At 32.9% G+C, this 18,091-nt stretch overlaps 1 protein-coding gene across 1 annotated transcript; it reads left to right on the top strand.

The window, feature by feature from the left end:
* The first annotated feature begins 743 nt into the window (after positions 1 to 743).
* On the top strand, positions 744 to 16,194 carry LOC116425630 (short transient receptor potential channel 4). Its single transcript, XM_076373367.1, has 12 exons — positions 744 to 776; positions 1,015 to 1,152; positions 9,390 to 9,724; positions 10,206 to 10,401; positions 10,461 to 10,637; positions 11,692 to 11,974; positions 12,064 to 12,157; positions 13,079 to 13,380; positions 13,912 to 14,163; positions 15,424 to 15,539; positions 15,626 to 15,784; positions 16,024 to 16,194. The coding sequence occupies exons 1-12, from the start codon at positions 744 to 746 to the stop codon at positions 16,192 to 16,194; spliced, it is 2,256 nt and encodes a 751-aa protein (XP_076229482.1).
* Positions 16,195 to 18,091: the final 1,897 nt, after the last annotated feature.

The raw sequence follows: 18,091 nt of genomic DNA, 5'->3' as shown, positions 1-18,091 counted from the left end.
TGAGGTTATTGGTGATCCCCATAGCATTCAACGTGTTAAAAGTGAAGAGGGAAAGGGGAGACGTCCACTCGCGTAATGGCGGAATTAGTTTCGACACGTCTTTGTTACTCGCCGAGCCGCGTGCGGAGGTGGAGCGTGCAGCCGAATCCCCTGCCCATCTTCACTTTTGAGCCACAGGTCGGCTGGGATCATGTCAGTAACGCACTGTACTTTCATTTCACTCGCACACCTTCTAAGACATTCTTTCGTCACCATGCATTAACTTCACGTATATTTGAAATATTTTAAATTTATTTAAATGAACAACGTTAATATGCAAAAATCAATATCTCAGATAATCAATATATTCTAGATTACTCCAAACGTCATGAACATTCAGACGCACACGTACAGTCGCCATTCATCAATTGTACGCACATTTATCGTTCGTTCGTTCGTGCATTCATTTCCAGAATAATACGCTACAATATTTTTTTAGTATGTCATTGTTATTAGCACTTATGAATAAGTAAGAAAAACTTATTTCGTTTCGACAGAAAATAATGGATACGCAAAGCAACAGTTCAATGCTAATTTCATCACTGAATGGAAAAAAGAATTGTTCTGAACTTTATTTGTATCGATGGTTCTTTGTTACTCGTTTCATCTTGAAACCTGTACAACTACGATCGATACATTAAATCGTTCTTTGAAAAAAGATTCTCTTGATAGTTTCCAAAATGAAAGATTAAATACGGGCACAAATGGAATTCGATCCAGACGTCATAGTGAAAAGGGTAAGTGTTTTTGATTGTTAATTTCGGCAAATGTTCAAATATAGTAACTCATATTTCTTGAAGGTTATCAAATATTCTGACAGTCTTTTTAACAATTTAAAATTAACTGGTAAAATAATTAATCTTGTAGTTTACATGAATTGTAACTATTTTTACCAGTTCATCAGCACATCAAGTCAATTCTCCGTTAATTTCAATTAATAATGTACACCTACTGACGATTTTTTTCATATTCCAGAAATCCAGCGTCATTGTTACCCGTTTACAAAAAGCGGAGAAGGAATTCTTCGAACTTGTGGACATCGGAAACGTGTCGGACGTCAGTCACTTTCTCCAAAAAAATTCGAATTTCAACATAAACGCCGTTGACTTTCAGGTAATTGCACCGCAAAAGTAATTAACCTATCATATGATAATAAAAATAATTAGGAGTAAGTAAATATGCTAAAAACAATTATTGCTCCCAACAAAAAGATCAGAATAGAATCGCCGTTATAATTTCACTATTATATATCAATAATGTCAATGTAAATATAATATTCAATATCATCCATATCAATGTAATATTCAATAACATTAATATCAATATAATATTTAATGTCATCAATATCAATATAATATTCAATATCATCAATATCAATATAATATTCAATATCATCGATATCAAAATAATATTCAATATCATCAATATCAACGTAATATTCAATATCACCCAATATCAACATAATACTGAACATAATCTCCCTCGTGAGCCATATGTCAAAGCCAAAACCAAACAATTAATTGATAATATCTTTCACAAAACTGAACGACAAAGGAACGATTTAGAGTCAGTTTTTAGGCTTAACGGCTCGTAAAAATCCCTGAATTTATCTCCCATCACCGGTTTCCCACAACATAACCGTAAGTGGTGCCGGTCGTTTACGTTGATTCACTAGAAGGCACAGGTAAAACCGAGATGCCGGCCGTTTTCCTCTTTTCCTTCACTGAATCCGCCTCTGTCAACCCCTTTTTCGAGGTCATTTCCAACCGATGATTTACACGGAAGTGTCTCTTGTGCCTCGGGCTCAAAGAGCAATGCCGTCTGTCCCAGTTGCGATATACCTTCCGGAAGGGATCAACCAAACGAGGGAGAAATATAGGGCGATAAGGAAAGGGTGTCCAGAACGTTGAAGATAGATAATATTCACCAAATGGAGAAGAAGTGTTTTTATGAATTTCTATGAAAAAATGAATATTTTTGAACTTAGGGATGAATAACGTTTTGAGAAATTGATTAGACGCTATGTAGCTATTTTATTGTGTACCAAAATTTATTATCTTGTTCTTTCTTTTTTTTAAATTGTAGAAGATTTTCTTCGTGTCTTCTTTGAAAGAATTTGGTATTTTTATTGAAAATTCCATTTTTATGGTTTGCCGATTCTGGTACAATGTTATTTTTACCAAAGTATGAAACGCTACTAATAGCTTTCTGTAATTAGTCATTAACAACGTTCAACTGATATTACTTTAGCGAGGTCTAATGATAAAAAGATCTTTACAGTATGCATGGAAAACGTGAAAGAAAAATTCTTTATAATATTGAAAAAATATATTATTCGACATTTATTATTAAAACTACATTCATTAAAATTTTCTGTGTTTATTTGGCGGAAATTACCTATCTATAATTTTATGAGCCTTTTTCTACCACTCTGTAAAAGGATACCTCGTAGACAGTCAAATCGGAAATGGAAAACAAACATAAAGTCCTCTCTAGAAAATTGTGCAATGTAATTGACGTTTCTCTCAGACAATCGAATAAAAGGTCTTCGAAGATCAATAATTCTGTGCATTCATATTACACAGATCGAAAACGGTGCTCTTTAATAACTCCGTTTACTACGAAATATTGAATCACAAAGATGTTACATATGTAGCTTGTGTAGTCATTACTTTTTCTGACGAAAAAGGGAAAAGATCAAAGTAGAGGAGAAAGTGATGCTATATGAAATAACAAACCTATGCTAGTAATAATTTACCATTCCACTAAAACAACCAGCATATTGATGGACCATATTGATAAAGTTTCAGGTATTACGGTATCCTATGCCTATATGAAATTTTAAAATAACAGTGATTGATAAAATAAATTCTTATGTATACTCATTCTTTTATTTTAACTAAAATCGACGTAGACTCCATAGTTATAATAGTATTTGGTATTTGCAATACAGAACAACAAATTTGGAAACCGTCATTTCAATTGTTCATTCTAGGATTAACCCTTTGCACTCGTATGTCATGCTGGAGATGACAATAAAAATTTGTTATAGAACTTGTTATGGAAATTGTTTTGAAAAATAGCACACTTGAAAAAATTGTAAAAATTAAACTGTATTATAATAATAATAAATAAAATAAATATAAAAAGTTGAATGCTACCGTTGTAAATTGCTTCAACTCATTTCCCTAAAAGTAAATACAAGTTCGCACCCAACAACATTGAAAATAAATCAAGTGCAAAGGGTTAAGGTACGAGTTCCAAGCGTCATGTAACGCAACAAAAACTTCTCCAAACGGCCACCAATACCGTGCAATATCAAATTTTGCGTAATATTATGGAACATCCAGTCGTTCAAGTCTGGACCTCGTTATCTCCGATCTTCATCCCGCGTAGGTACACGTACCCCCCGTGGAATGTTAATCCCTCCCCCGCGCTCGTGCTGTTCGTGTCATCCAGCTCTCTTCAGGGTTCCCAAAAAGCCCAACCCTCGGTTCACTTTGAGCTGGCCGCCTTGAGATCGCAAGGGGAGGAGAGACAGAGAGAAAGAAACAAACAGAGGGAGAAAGAGAAGCGAAAAATAGAGAAAAGGAGAAAAACAGAAAGAATGAAGGAAAGAGGAAAAGGGATAGATGTAAAGGAAGAGAAAGAGAGTGAGATAGAAAGAAAGAAGAAAAGAAATAGATAAAAAGCAAGAGAAAAAGAGGAAGAAAACGAAATAAAGAGGAAAAGAGAGACAGCGAAAGAAATAGGAAGTGAGAGAGAGAGAGTAAACCGAGACGAAACCGATCAGTTCAGATTTAACAGCGAAGAACTAATAGTTGAAACTTAGAATCAACGTCTTTTTTCAGCAATTTCTTATTAATAGACATTCAGCTTTAAAGAATTCTTTAAAACTTTTTTTAAAGATTTTTGGAAAACTTAAAAACCTTCGTTTTGTAAGCAAAAAGCTGGAAAGAGAGGAATATCCGTTTCACCCCGATCTACCTTACAAAGGAAAAGGAAAAGGGAGGAAACGAAACAAAGAGAGAAATAGAGACAACGAAAGAAAGAGGAAAATAGAGAAAACGAGAAAAAAAGGAAAAAGCAGAGATACAAAAAAAGAGAAGCATAGAGTGAAGAGGAAGAGAATGAAAAGGAACGCGAGCGAAAGAGGACGCGCGGACGAAGGTGAAGCCGAAGAGAACGAGGAAAAGAAGCCAGGTCGGGTGCATAAGCTAAATGGGACGATAGAAGCTGACTGGCTGCCCCCGTGTATCTACAGCCATATTTCAGGCCGTCCTTTACAAGACAATGGTTTCAGCCCGAGGACCGATAAAAATTATTCAAATGACTCGTCCCGCTGTAAATTCCATCCGGGAATCCCCTCGCCATCGACTCGGCCGCAAGCTGCCCCCACGGACCGCTGCGTTTGCTCCCGTTTTCGGTGGCGACCTAATATCCATGAAGCGTTCGGAGTCACCCGGGGAATTTCCATATTCCGTTCGGTTCGCTGTGACGATGAAACAGCCGGATCCTCTGGGCTTCTTGGAAGCTAGATTTTTCGTTGATTGGATCAACAGGTTGCTCCGTGGAGGATTAGGAGTTTCAATGGGGATTAACATTAAACGTACTGGTACTTTGTATATGCCTAATTCTACCATAACTAATCAAATAACCGGTTACAACATAAAGGTAAACAAGTTAAATAATACACTTTTCTTAGTGGAAACAAGCAAAAGGAAAGACGAAAATTGAAGAACTGATTAATCGGGCAATATAGGAGTTGATAGACAGTTAAATAAACGAAAGAAAACACAGAATTTTGAAGCAAATTTTAAAATTCGTCGTTTGACTGGTTGCAATGTTAATTCAGATGAAGATAGATCGATGAGTTTTTCAGTAATGAGATGATTTTTACGTGGTTTTTGTGAAATTTGGTTAGTGGATTTAGGAAGTAGGTTTCTAATGTTTGCAGAGTTTTTCTATTCGTTAGAAATTAAGATATGAAAATTCAGCAGCTATTGAAAGTTTTGAGATTATATTTAAAAGTAAACTGAGTGGAGTTCGAGAAAAGAAACGAAAATATTCGATTTGATTTAACTTCTTACGCTTATGTATGTAAATATATAAAATAAACAATAACAAACAATTGTTTATTATGTAGTTGAGACTTTCCAAGATATCTATTGTATTTATTACAATTCTAACGTTTAACGTAGAATGGCAATTTAAAAATAATTTAGTAGTCAAGTTGTCACATTAGTAACTGGATCGAGTCTCCCTTTTCGCTGTCAATGTATAAGCTTCAATTGAAATCTCTCCCTAGAAAAATGAATCCACGTGCTCAATGAATAGAAGAGACATCTCCACCGCGCAGAGTCATCAATCAATCGAAAGGAATCCATTTTGCGAAACTTGCATTCAACCACATGTCAACCGAAAAGTTTCAATCAATACTCAAGAAAAGCGAAACAAATTGTGAACAATCCGCAAATGAATGGGATCGCTCAAGGCCACAGGAAGTTCTGTTAGGGTCGAGAACATGTCGAGGTTTTCAAAGTGTCAGCCTCTGAACCGTATAAGTGATATATCCCCGAGCCAACTACACGATATTTTACTTGGCCCTGGCACTCAGTCAATTTCTCAAATTCCTCTGGAAAGGTATTTATTACGCTTTGACCGAGTGATAAATCCAAGAATTGAAAAATGTGTGAATCTGATTATTTGTTTGGTGAAAGATGAGCTTTCCGAAGAGAATTGCTGAAGTTTTAATTGCAAAATAAATTTACACAGGTGTACATTATTTTCTTCTTCTTTTAATCATAAATATATCGAGTAAATAAACGCACAATTTTTTTATGGTAAATATATTAAATGCAAAAATTAAATAAAGCGAGTACAAGTTATATAAAAATAGAAGAATTTGATAGAATGAAAATATTACAAACACGTGTAGCTGGCAACTGTATATTTTCCATTAATACATTGCGTACTATATCATTCATATATGAGACACCAATGTTTCCTTGGGGACTGTGTCATTCATATATGCATGTATTGCAAGTAGGAAATAGTAGGGTAAAACGGAATGGTCAGGTAAAACGGGACAGTAATGTTTTTCACAAATAAAGAGCTCGATCAAACTGATATCGCATGTAATGATTCAAATAAGTCCTCGATGTAGTTTGAGAATTGCAAAGCAGTGCATGAGTTATTTTTCGATTAAAAGCATTGGAAAGATATTCAGTGAAACAGCTTTAATGTTACATAGATGTTCGAAGCATTTCTTTTACCTTTCGATTAAAAAATTGAACGAGATAACTACAGTACTAGATTCTACGTTCCTCAAGCTGTATTTTTTATACTTAACTTATTTTTTATCCCATGCCGAACTGTAAATTTTAAATGATTTTCTAAATTATACCTATAGTAAATTAAAATCAAAGATGAGATAAAACTGACTAATTAGATTGCACCAGTACAAAGAAACAAAATGACACATTCATTTGTGATCCTTGTTCATGACGTCATATATATTTATAGATTATTTATATCAGCTAACAATTAAATATATTTAGCTAGCAATTTTCATTTAGTAGAAATAAACAAAGTGTAAATCATATAATTATAGGCATGCATCAAATAAAATTAATATTACATTGTCCTAAAGAAAATATAAATGCTTGTGTTTTTTATAAATTATATAACATACTTTACCCTACTGAAAATTAAAATTGGCACTACCATCAGAAGTTCTATAACATAAATTTTAATAAACCTCAAATAATAGCAAAAATTATTATTTAATATTTTCTTCGACAATACCTATTATATATCTATTTTATAAATTATCCATTATATTATGTATCTATTTTATAAACTATCTATTATATTATGTATTTATTTTTAAATCATCAACGACGAAATGATTCTATCGATCATCAAAGAAATTCCGTAAGTACGTATTCATATAAGTATAAACTCTTCTACTTTTTGATAAATTATATTATAATACTATACTATATAATTATATATATTATATTATAATACTTTATAATATTAAAACTTAAATAATAGCAAAAACTATTATTTAATACTTCCTTCGACAATATCTATATCGTGTATCTATTTTCTCATCTTCATTTCTTTGTACACTAAATTATCAACGACGAAATCGATCACGAAAGAAATCCCAGAGCAAGGTGTTCAATTAATTGATATTCATAAGTCCATATTGATCTTGGCCCTTTGGTCCATCCCGCTATCGCTGGCGCAATTTACGGAAACCGCAAATATCGCCGGAGCCACGAGAGCCGGCGCGGTGTCAAGCAGACAGCTGCCGATGGTGAATGGCTATGGTCCTTCACCAGGCATATATCACAAGGTGGCATCGTGGCGGTGCGTGTAAGTACACAGGTCCCCCTGGGGACCTATCCGAAAGTCGGAACATCACGGAATATTGTGACCGTTGCCGACGGCAACAATGGGCCCGGTCCATTGTCGGGAGCCGCCTCTGTAAACACGCCGCAGATGGGCGACAAACCTTGTCCTCCCATTCTCCGCGCAAAAAGGGACACTACCGAAAGAAAAAGAAGCGGATAGAAGTTCGAAAGTCGATCTCACGTGAACCGGAAAGCGTGCGCCACGAGTCCGCCATTACTAGAAATTCTATGATCATGGAAAGTCTGAAAAGTTGGAAAACGCTATTTAACACTAACCGTACCGAGAACCGGTCGAATGACCGGATTTAAAATTCTAGGCTTTTTTCGTATATGTAATTTTAATATCAATTCCTATATTGTTTGGTTACTCAGCTTTTCTTGCCATTCCTTTTCTTTCTGTTTTCACTGGAAAACATTTATGATCTGACTTGTTTATCTTCATTTTACAGCCAGTTATTTGACTGGTTACGGCAGGAAAAGTGAAGGTACGATTAGTGTTAACCAGTTAATACGTTGAATGACGCAGGATTCACGGAGCAATATACACGAAATGAGGAAAGATATAGTATTGAATTATTGAGTTGAATTACGTCATTGTTATTGCACGTTTATCTTGTTGAATGCCAGTGCACTAGGTAATAATATGTATAATATAGAAATGTTTACAAATATTAAGAATTATAGTGATTTGATTTGACCGTGTTAACATGTCGACTGCCACGATAAACGTTTTACGTATCACTTATTCCTTTTTAGCAGAGATAAAATGGAACAATTATTAATTATGTGCTACAATAATTCTTACTTTACACTGTTATCTAGTTATTGACTCTATTGAACACTTTTATTCGACAGTTGTTTTGCGAATTATAATTGTTTTCGAGTCATTTCGGACCACTGTGGCAACGGATGTGTTAAGGTAAAGACGTCAGTAATTGACCTGGTATCAGTAGTGGACCATTTCTCCAGGAAAACGTAAAAAATCAGGTTTTTAAAACTGATGGTTTTTCGATAATGATGCAATAGATATACTGTAGTATCTAGCGACTCAACTACGAAACACTTTTGCCTGAATTAAATTGTTTATCGTAATAATTAACAATTTATTTCATTGACGTTGGTTGTATGCCTCGAATTTCTAACATGGAATTAACTTCTTTTCATTCGTATTTGTCCTTTTACTTGTAATTTGTCATAGTCGGTGCAAATCAACGATATTAATGTAGTAAGCTTTAGTGTTTTTAATTTTACTCTAAATAGTCAACCGCTAACTAACATATGGTCAATTACTAGTTTTCCCGCTTTAAAGGATGATCCACTCTTGATGCAAGTATTGAATTTTCAAAAATGTCTATAAAATTTTGATAATAGAACTGTTTCAAAAAAGTTGGCTTTGTTGCATAATGTGAGAAGTTCAAACAGCATTTTCACGTGTAGAGTCTCTCTATTTAATAATCTTTCTCTATTAGGTACGTTTTTTCCATCATATAATATCAAAAGTGCTAATATAATTTAATTATTATACAAATTCAAATTCAGTATTAATTTCAAAAAGAACCATAGATAAAAGTATTATATTATAGACATTAACATTGTTGTACATTAATTATAATTTTATCAAGAACTATGAAGTATAATTTATTGTTATTATTAACACATTGTGTACCGGCCAATTTTCAGAAAACTGAATTGTGCGAATGGCAATTTTCAGTGAAATCAGCTTACACATATATCACTATCCATACAAAAATTCAGATATCATATCGTTATGTAATATATTTTAAATAGATAATCAATTCGAATCAAATTTAATATTTTCTTAAATGCTACGGCAATCAGCAAAGTTGCATGGCTAAGTGTCTTTATATAAAAACGAGATTCCTCGCTACCAGTACGCAATGTGTTAAGAACTCGTTTTCTTTTCAGGGCGTCACGGCACTGCACATTGCAGTCCGCAACAGGAACATTGCAATGGTAGAATATCTACTGTCTTCTCCAGACATCGATCCGGGAGACACTCACCTGCACGCCATCGCGGAGAACGAACCGAAAATCGTCAATCTTATCCTGAACAAATTAAATCAACTAACGTCGGGATTGGAGTACGTCGGTGTCACGCAAAGCGCTGATTTCCCAGACGATACAACTCCTCTTGTGATAGCTGCACAATGCGGACACTTCGAACTGATCGACTATCTCCGGAAAAGACATCATAATATTCCCAGACCACATTTGCCGTCCTGCAACTGCTATGAGTGCAAGTACGAATTTTCCAGTTAACTACGTTCGGCAATTATACACGTCATCTTAACATTAAAACTACCGGACAGGTAAAATTGACACATTTCAGAATTTCTATTTCGTAAATATTTAAATTCTTAATGCGTTTTTACGAGAGATTTTAAATTAAACTTGTATACCTGTGCAAACACAAAACCTTCGAATCTCGAAAAAGGTATTGTTTTAATATTTATAAAGAATTAGAAATAAATCACTTTAATTGCTCGGTAGTTTTAGTGTTAAAGCTTGAAACGATACTAATTTTTTCAGCGATGAATTCTTATTATTTTCAATTAACTTTCATATTTGGAGTACTAAGTTGCTGCAAACGATTCAATTATTCAAACAGCAAAAGATCAGAATATAGATCTTTCCTCTATTATTAAAGTATCTGGTATAAACCTCCTATATTTCGTGAAGAGGATAGGATTAAATTAATGATACCGCTTTTCGACAGCGCAGAAGCGAACGAGAAAGATCTGATTTACTGACGATCGAGAAAATGCGATTATTCACGTACAAGGCGATCACGAACCCCGCGTATATTTGCCAGACGGTCGACGACCCAATTCTCGAAGCATTCAATTTATCTTACGAGCTGAGCCAGGCTGCTAACTTCGACAAAGAATTCTATCACGAGTACAAAGGGCTCTCCGAGGTTGGTTAACGCCTTCTCCTCTGCCAATGATCATTGATCAAGTAACATTCCCTCCGCAGAGTGTCTCCGGATTCGCCACCGATCTGATCGATTGCGCGCGAACGTTCGACGAGGTGGAAGTCATTTTGAAACAATCCACCGGGTTCGCCATTTCCTCCAAGTTTATGTACCCTAGGCTGTTGTTCGCGCTGCATTACAAGCAACGAAGTTTCGTGGCTCATCCCAATGTGCAACAGGTTATTAAGGCTTTGTCCTCTATTTTTTCTATATTTAGATTCAACATTATATTTAGATTAGATCCTATATTTAGATTAAGTATTATGATATTTATAATACAATTATTAAACGTAAATCTAATGCTATGAATATTAATCTATATTATGCTGTGGCATTAGTAGATTTATGTTTCAATTGTTTTCTTGAAATTTCTATTCTCTTTAATGATGAAGTGAAATAAGAAATGATCATTGTACCCACGTTTATTATAAAGGTTTTATAACAAGATATAAATGAATTTAATGACTACCTAGGATGAATGACAAGATAAAGGTAAATTTAATTTTAGTTTCGAAACTTTATCGCGAGTTTTACTCGATATTATAAGGCGAGGGTTTAGTGCAGCAAAATTGGAAGTTACTTCACTTCGTTCCATCAGCCTTTTGTCTTATGATATCGAGCCGAATCTGTGATAAGGATTTCAATTTGAAATGAACAAATATGTATACCTTTTGCTTCTTTAATTATTAATTCTATATTTATTTAAATATTAATTTAGTGAATAAATATATGTATCTTTTGTTTCTTTAAATTTGGAATTGAAAAACCTTTGCTTCCCGATGATACCGAGTTTGTATAACAAATAGAAGTTTCTAATGAGCTCAGGTAACTAACAACTTGTCTTTTTAAGAAATTCATAATAATCAGTTCTCGTTAACTTTGTTACTCAAAGAACCATTAGACAGATTGATCTTTCTTACAAATCCTAAGGATATATTTCCCATGTTTCAACATCAAAATATCATCAAATCTATCTATCATTCACAATCTCAAATGAAACAACCCCCTTAAACCTACCCAGCCCAATTTCTATTCCAAATCTAGTGTAAAAATCTTTGTATTCCTATTAATAAAATTAATAGTATAATTAATAAAATTATTATTATAATAAAATAATAATAATAAAATAATAATAATAAAATATTATATATAAACTTATATATATAATAAATATGTATAATAAAATTAATATGAAAAAAAATGAATTTCTCACATTTTATAAATTATTTCCAGTTGATCAAAGCCAAATGGATCGAAGACTGGTACGACTGGAAGATAAAGAGCAGTTGGGCGCAGTTCGGACACGTAATACTGCGTATCGGTTTGCTCCCAGTAATTCTTGTGATCATACTTTTCGCGCCCAATTCGAAATGGTCGAAATGGTTTCAGTCGCCCGTTAATAAATTCATCTCGTCGGTCGCGAGCTCCTTAATCTTCCTGCTTTTAGTTTTCCTCCAGTCGAACTCCGACAAGTCCGAACAGTTTCGCGGAGCCCCTAACACCGGTATACAAATGACTCTCTGACATTCACATAAATCGGACTGAATCGAACGGTTTCCTTTCGACTTCTGATCCTCATGTACGCTTCCTCAGTGTACGTCTGGTTCCTGTCAATTTACATCGTTTCGTATACTTGGGCTGCAATACGTCTCTGCTTGATACACGGTCCAAAGAGGTTCTTCTCGAAGCGTTGGTATTGGTACGATATATTCAAGTTTAACACTAAACCTACCAAGCAGTTGAATTGACTTTTCGAAATTCTTCTATAGAGATTTGATATAACAAAATTATAGTCTTATACATAATATTCTGCTTCGTATAATGCATCGATATGAGAAATATTGAAATAAAATAGCCTTGTTTCTTAATGAACGTACGTTTTCTCGTGTATTAATTTCGAAAAACGTCGTTTATGTCTCATTGAGAAATGCTGCACGTTTCTAGTGAAAAACTTTAGAATGCAAAGGATTAATTGATTTACTTAGGGTTATTAAGGGTTATTGATTACTTAATAGGCTTTTCAATAACCTATGCTTTCACATTAAAAAAAGGTTTAATCATTTTCTTTCACTAACAGTTCTCAAATAACAATTGCCTTATGTTGCTCAACGTGGCTTGTTAATTCAGAGTTTTAATTGCCATCGTTATTGGGTGTTTGATTAAGAAATCCTTTGGCAGTGATTATTAATCTTGAATGAACTGTTCGATAACTGCAGGTAGATAATGTGTTAAGGATTCATCGACAGTAATTAGATTGTAATCGTTTCTGAAGTTAATGCAGATAATTCAAAGTTACTGAATTATATATAGTTTATAATTATTATATCTACAATTTAATTACATAGTTCTATTATTGCTTAACGATCGCGAAATGAAGCAGAGTAATTTGTCAAGTATACTCAAATTGAGCGCTAAAAAATTCCAATACAGCATACGAAAATTGCATAAATATTTTCTTGTTATCTTCATCTCACAGTACCACTTCCTAAAGTGAAAAATATTATAAGAATTTCCTTCAGAAAGCACGAGCGAGACGACTGGGAACAATATGTTCGAGTTTTCTTATCGTTAATAAAAAAATATCATAGATAACAGGACTTTGATGAGAAAACTGTTTCAGGTTCGAGGCAGTGATGATATCTCTTTTCGTGTTGACCTTCATATATTGGATCACCGCAGCTATCGACGTGCGAACAAACGGACAACTTCAATTAGAACGGAAGTATTGGAACAAGTATGATCCCACGTTGATTGCTGAAGGAATGTTTTGTCTGGCGACGATAACGGCCTTTTTGAAATTGATGTACATCTACCAGTTGGACTACAATCTGGGACCTCTTCAACTATCTTTGGGGAAAATGATCTACGACGTTCAGAAGTTCATCGCTCTGTTTTTGATAATTCTGATTGCTTTCACTGTCGGTCAGTATACGCTAGTTTTAATTAATTTTTAATAGAATAATTTAATTTACAATCAAGAACAGAACACTATATTATATGATAATATTGTATTTATATTTAGAAATATTTTTCTGAATAATATATACTTTTTTTTAACACTAAAACTATCAGACGAGTTAAAATGACCCAATCCTCATTCCTTCAGTTCACATTTATTAAAAAGATAACAGATGGTTCTCTGAGAAATTATTAAAAGAATTGATTCAGCAATACGCAAACTGAATTATAAATTAATTAAAGTCTCAGTAGAAGCACTCCTTAATTTTTTGTAGAGGAACTTCAAAAAGTCAATTTAACTGCTCTGTAGTTTTAGTGTTAATATAAATACTGTACTTAACAAAATATTTTTTTAAATAATTCTTTCGTGACTCTTCGCACACAAAAGAAAAGAAAATCTTAGCATATCGAAAAATAAAATCTTGTAAAAATCACATTGCAGCATTACGAGTTGCTCAGTATTATAGATACTTACAGTTGCAATTATATTTTCAGGCACATGCAAGCTTTATCAATATTACGACGGAATGGTGCAAACCGATGACCAATCGAAAATTAAAACACAGCAGGTGAGCTCGTTTGTCGATTTAAAATCCGCTTTGAAAACGTTTTTCTGGGCGCTTTTCTGTATGACCCCAATGGAAAGCGCAGACGTGATAATCGAGAATCTTCCGGGTGAATCAGATTACAAGAGTGTCATCAATCATCACACGTTCACCGAAATAATCGGCTACATATCCTTATCAGGTAACATTTCGATGCAATTTTCGCGTAATTTGAGACCAGCAGAAAATTAATTGAGTAACACGAGAAGAAAATCAATGTATTTAATATAGAAATGCTGAATTTGTTGGAATATTCTATCATCTTTTATTTTTACATTTTATTCTTTCTATTTTAATGACGACAAGGGAGACTTCTATTTGATAATCGTAATTTTCAATATAAACACGTGTGACTACAAATCTATTGAAAAATACAAACATAAAAGTTTATAAGATTTAATATATAACGAAAATTTTTACGTGAATATGAATTCTTTATTGTAACGTTCACTTGAATTTGACAATTGTTCATGTTGTCACTTGATTATTTTAATAGTAAAGTAGAATAAACGTTGCTGACAGATATTTCTAGAAGCAGATTTGTATTTTCGAAATAAAAAAACACGTACGTGTATGTTTCGTCGTCAAAACAAGAATTTTTACTTTTTTTGCTTGTAATGATTCAATATTTGTAATTTCATGCTGTTTTAACACTAGGACTACGGTACCAGTAAAAATCATCGGTTTCGGTATTTTTGTTTCGCAATTAGTGATATTTTAAAAGCACTGAATATTCGCAATGATCTTGAAAATAAATAGTAAAATAATTATAATTTTCACAGGGATTACATATCAATGGTATTAAATGCTCGGTAATTCTAGTGTCGAATTGTGTACTTTATTATATTTTTACATATTTTGTGTTGAATACGAGGAAAAATATATATTGTAATAAATAATATTAAAGTCTTTTTAGGGTAGTTATATGATGCAGTATTATATAATTATTTATTATGCGTAATAGTAAATTAAAGGATAGTGGGTTCTGAGCTTGGATCTAAGACAAAAATACATACAGAAAGGAATCCATAGTCTGCTTCATTTATTTGAAAAGTTTTATTTGCATAAAAATAATATTAACAAAATATTGATAGTAATAGCAGTACAATACTATATTTTAAATTTGAAAACATATATGTTTTTTCTATCATACAATATGAAAAGTGTTAATATAAATTTACCGCTGACCAGACATTATAAGATTGGGGGGACATATTTTGAAAATAAACATCTTTTATTATGTAATTATTTATTATATGTGATAATAAATGAAAGGATAGTGAATTCTGAGTTTGGATCTAGGACCAAAATACAGATAAATTTCATCCGAACTCAGTATTCCAATACGCAACTAACATCCTTTTTTTACAGAACAATGTTTCATGTTCTCTTTTTGTTTCAGTATACATGTTCATCGCTGTAATAGTCATTCTTAATATGTTAATCGCGTGTATGTCAAATACTCTTACGCGAGTAACAGAAAATATGATCGTGGAGTGGACCTTTGGCCGTACAGAGGTTGGGAAATGATAAAAAAAGTTGCTTAACATTAAATGTGACTTACAAAGGTGAATAAATGATACCCATGAAACTTTGCTTTTTAGGTTTACATCGACTTCATGCTGACGACAGCTCTTCCACCGCCGTTCAATATTATTCCAACGTCTATTGGAATTCGGCCAATCATCGACTACCTGAAAATACTTTTGAAACCGCAGAAAGACAAACGAGCGCGCTGGGACATTACTCACTGTTTTTTCATCGTTAGTAATAAAATTAAATATTTAAATTTGCTGCATATACAACGAAATTATAAGGAAAACATTCAAATCGAAATATTATATGAATAATGTATAACAATTTTATTTCTGTGATATTTTATTTTGAATTGTACTCTCGTCACGCGAATTTCACGAAAGTGAATTATTTATAGTGTCATGTATATGATAGAGTATATCAAATTTGAAGGAAATTGGAATATTAAGACGAACTCTTTTAACAGGAATCCTCGGAAACCGAGAAGGATCATCAATTTTCTATAGTGATGTCCCAATTGGTGCAACGCTATTTCCGGAAGAAAAAGAAAGAGGCAGATGAAAACGATATAGAAAGATTGAGGAAAGAAATCGTGGAACTGAGAACTGTTCTGAGGGACGCTTTGTCGCCTGATTAAAGCTTAGTTATAATAAGTGGATTTTGCATTAAGTCAGACAAATGTTGCGAATATTTTAATGGCGAGAAAGCTGTACTGCTGCTTAGTAGAAAAGATTGTTAATAGAATTAAAGTTTCATTGGTTTTTGTACTAAAGTTAACCACAAAGTTTTACTAAACATTATTGTGCATTCCTGTTATTATTAAGAATTAAATAATAACAATTTATATTTGTTTATATAAGAGATGAAGGAATTCATATCTTTGTAGACTAGTTTACAGAGACCAAATAGGAGGAATTGTTCCATCGATTAAAATGTCATTCCTGGCAGGAAGATTAATTTCCATCACCATTTTGGTTTCAGTGTATTTTTCCATTTATAGATGCCATCAACGCATACGATTGTGATTTATATGTTCGTATCTCTACGTGATTAAGATAATTTCTTTAAAACTGTACGGATTCCAACAAAGGAATGATCATTCCACGCCATATTGAATTGAAGCAATTTCGCCCTTTTAATATTTATAAATGTTTAAATGAAATTACCATCAATGGATCTCTTGATTTCATTTTTTATTATTAATTTCTGATTTTAATCTTTTTTAAAAATTGTTCTTAAGATTTCCTGATTCCTACAAACATACATTCATATTTATTTGTAATTTTAGAGTAAAACTCAATATACGCAAACGTACTTTTTAATTATACTTTATATTTGTTTATCCTTTTTCTTCTTTATATAATTGTAATCGTAATTTCATCTCTTCCAAAAATGTTCAAATGCCATTATCTTTTATTACGGTTATTTTAATTGATCACAGTAACAGACGAAGTTATTAAAAAATTATTGTATCGGTTAAGAAAATTACTTTTATAAAAATCTTGATAAAATTGTGTGGTATTTAATATGCAGGAAAATATTCCTGTTCTCTTACGACGCAACGAGTCTGCTACACCGCATAGAGCAAACGTTTGCGAGAGTACTATGTGGACTGTGGAATTTTCTATGAATTTTCAAATATACTACGGAATTGAATCAATTATTCAACCGTGATAAGATCAAATTCCATCGCTTGGCCTCTTTCATCTATTTAAAAACTTTATTTTATTGCGTTTTCTGTTTAAACTAACTTTGTACATTTTGTAACTGACTTAATGAAAGTTATTGTGCGTAAAAGTTTGCGACATTGACGAAGATCAAATTGAATGAAACTCGTTCTAACACAAGGACAGTGACAAATAAATTTGTTTAGGATAAATTGTCATACTTATTATAGTAATTTACATTACAACAATCAAAACGTGAATTTTATATTAAAGTTGAAGAAAAATGTATCACAGAAGGGTAGAAAATCAGTATAGTACCTAATTATAACAAATGGTATAATACTTAATTATGTTATACTGCCTAAATTATAAATTCGCATAACAAAAATAAAATAGAAGAAATAAAACCCACAAACCAATTCCTACATTCAATCATTATTTAGAAACTATGCAATTAAACATGTGTCACTATGCATATTAAATAAAAATTACCATCGTAACTAGAAACACTCATATTGAATGAATTGTTTAATTGACAAGTTTCTTCTTTTTCTTAACGTCACAACTTTTATGCACAACAGTACACCTATACTTCAGCTGAAACATTTTGTGAGACAATGTTTCAAGGCAAAGCAAAAGTTTATGAAGGAACAACACTTTACCACAGAAGGAGGTAAACAAAAATACAGGAATTCTTCTTTTATTGTCGACACGTGAAACCAACAACCTGTCGCAACGACAAGGGTGTAGGAAACCATTCTGGTTCCAACCTATTTATATGAAACAGTGGTGGGCGTACTACCAAGAATGTCTAGAAACTTCATGAATAAGGAGGTTGTCGACCCCTCTATTCCCCTGGACGGTCTA

The sequence above is a fragment of the Nomia melanderi genome, chromosome 13, assembly GCF_051020985.1.
Source record: "Nomia melanderi isolate GNS246 chromosome 13, iyNomMela1, whole genome shotgun sequence".
Lineage (NCBI taxonomy): Eukaryota > Metazoa > Arthropoda > Insecta > Hymenoptera > Halictidae > Nomia > Nomia melanderi.
The sequence above is the reverse complement of the archived record's forward strand: the minus strand, read 5'-3'. Positions and strand labels throughout refer to the sequence as shown.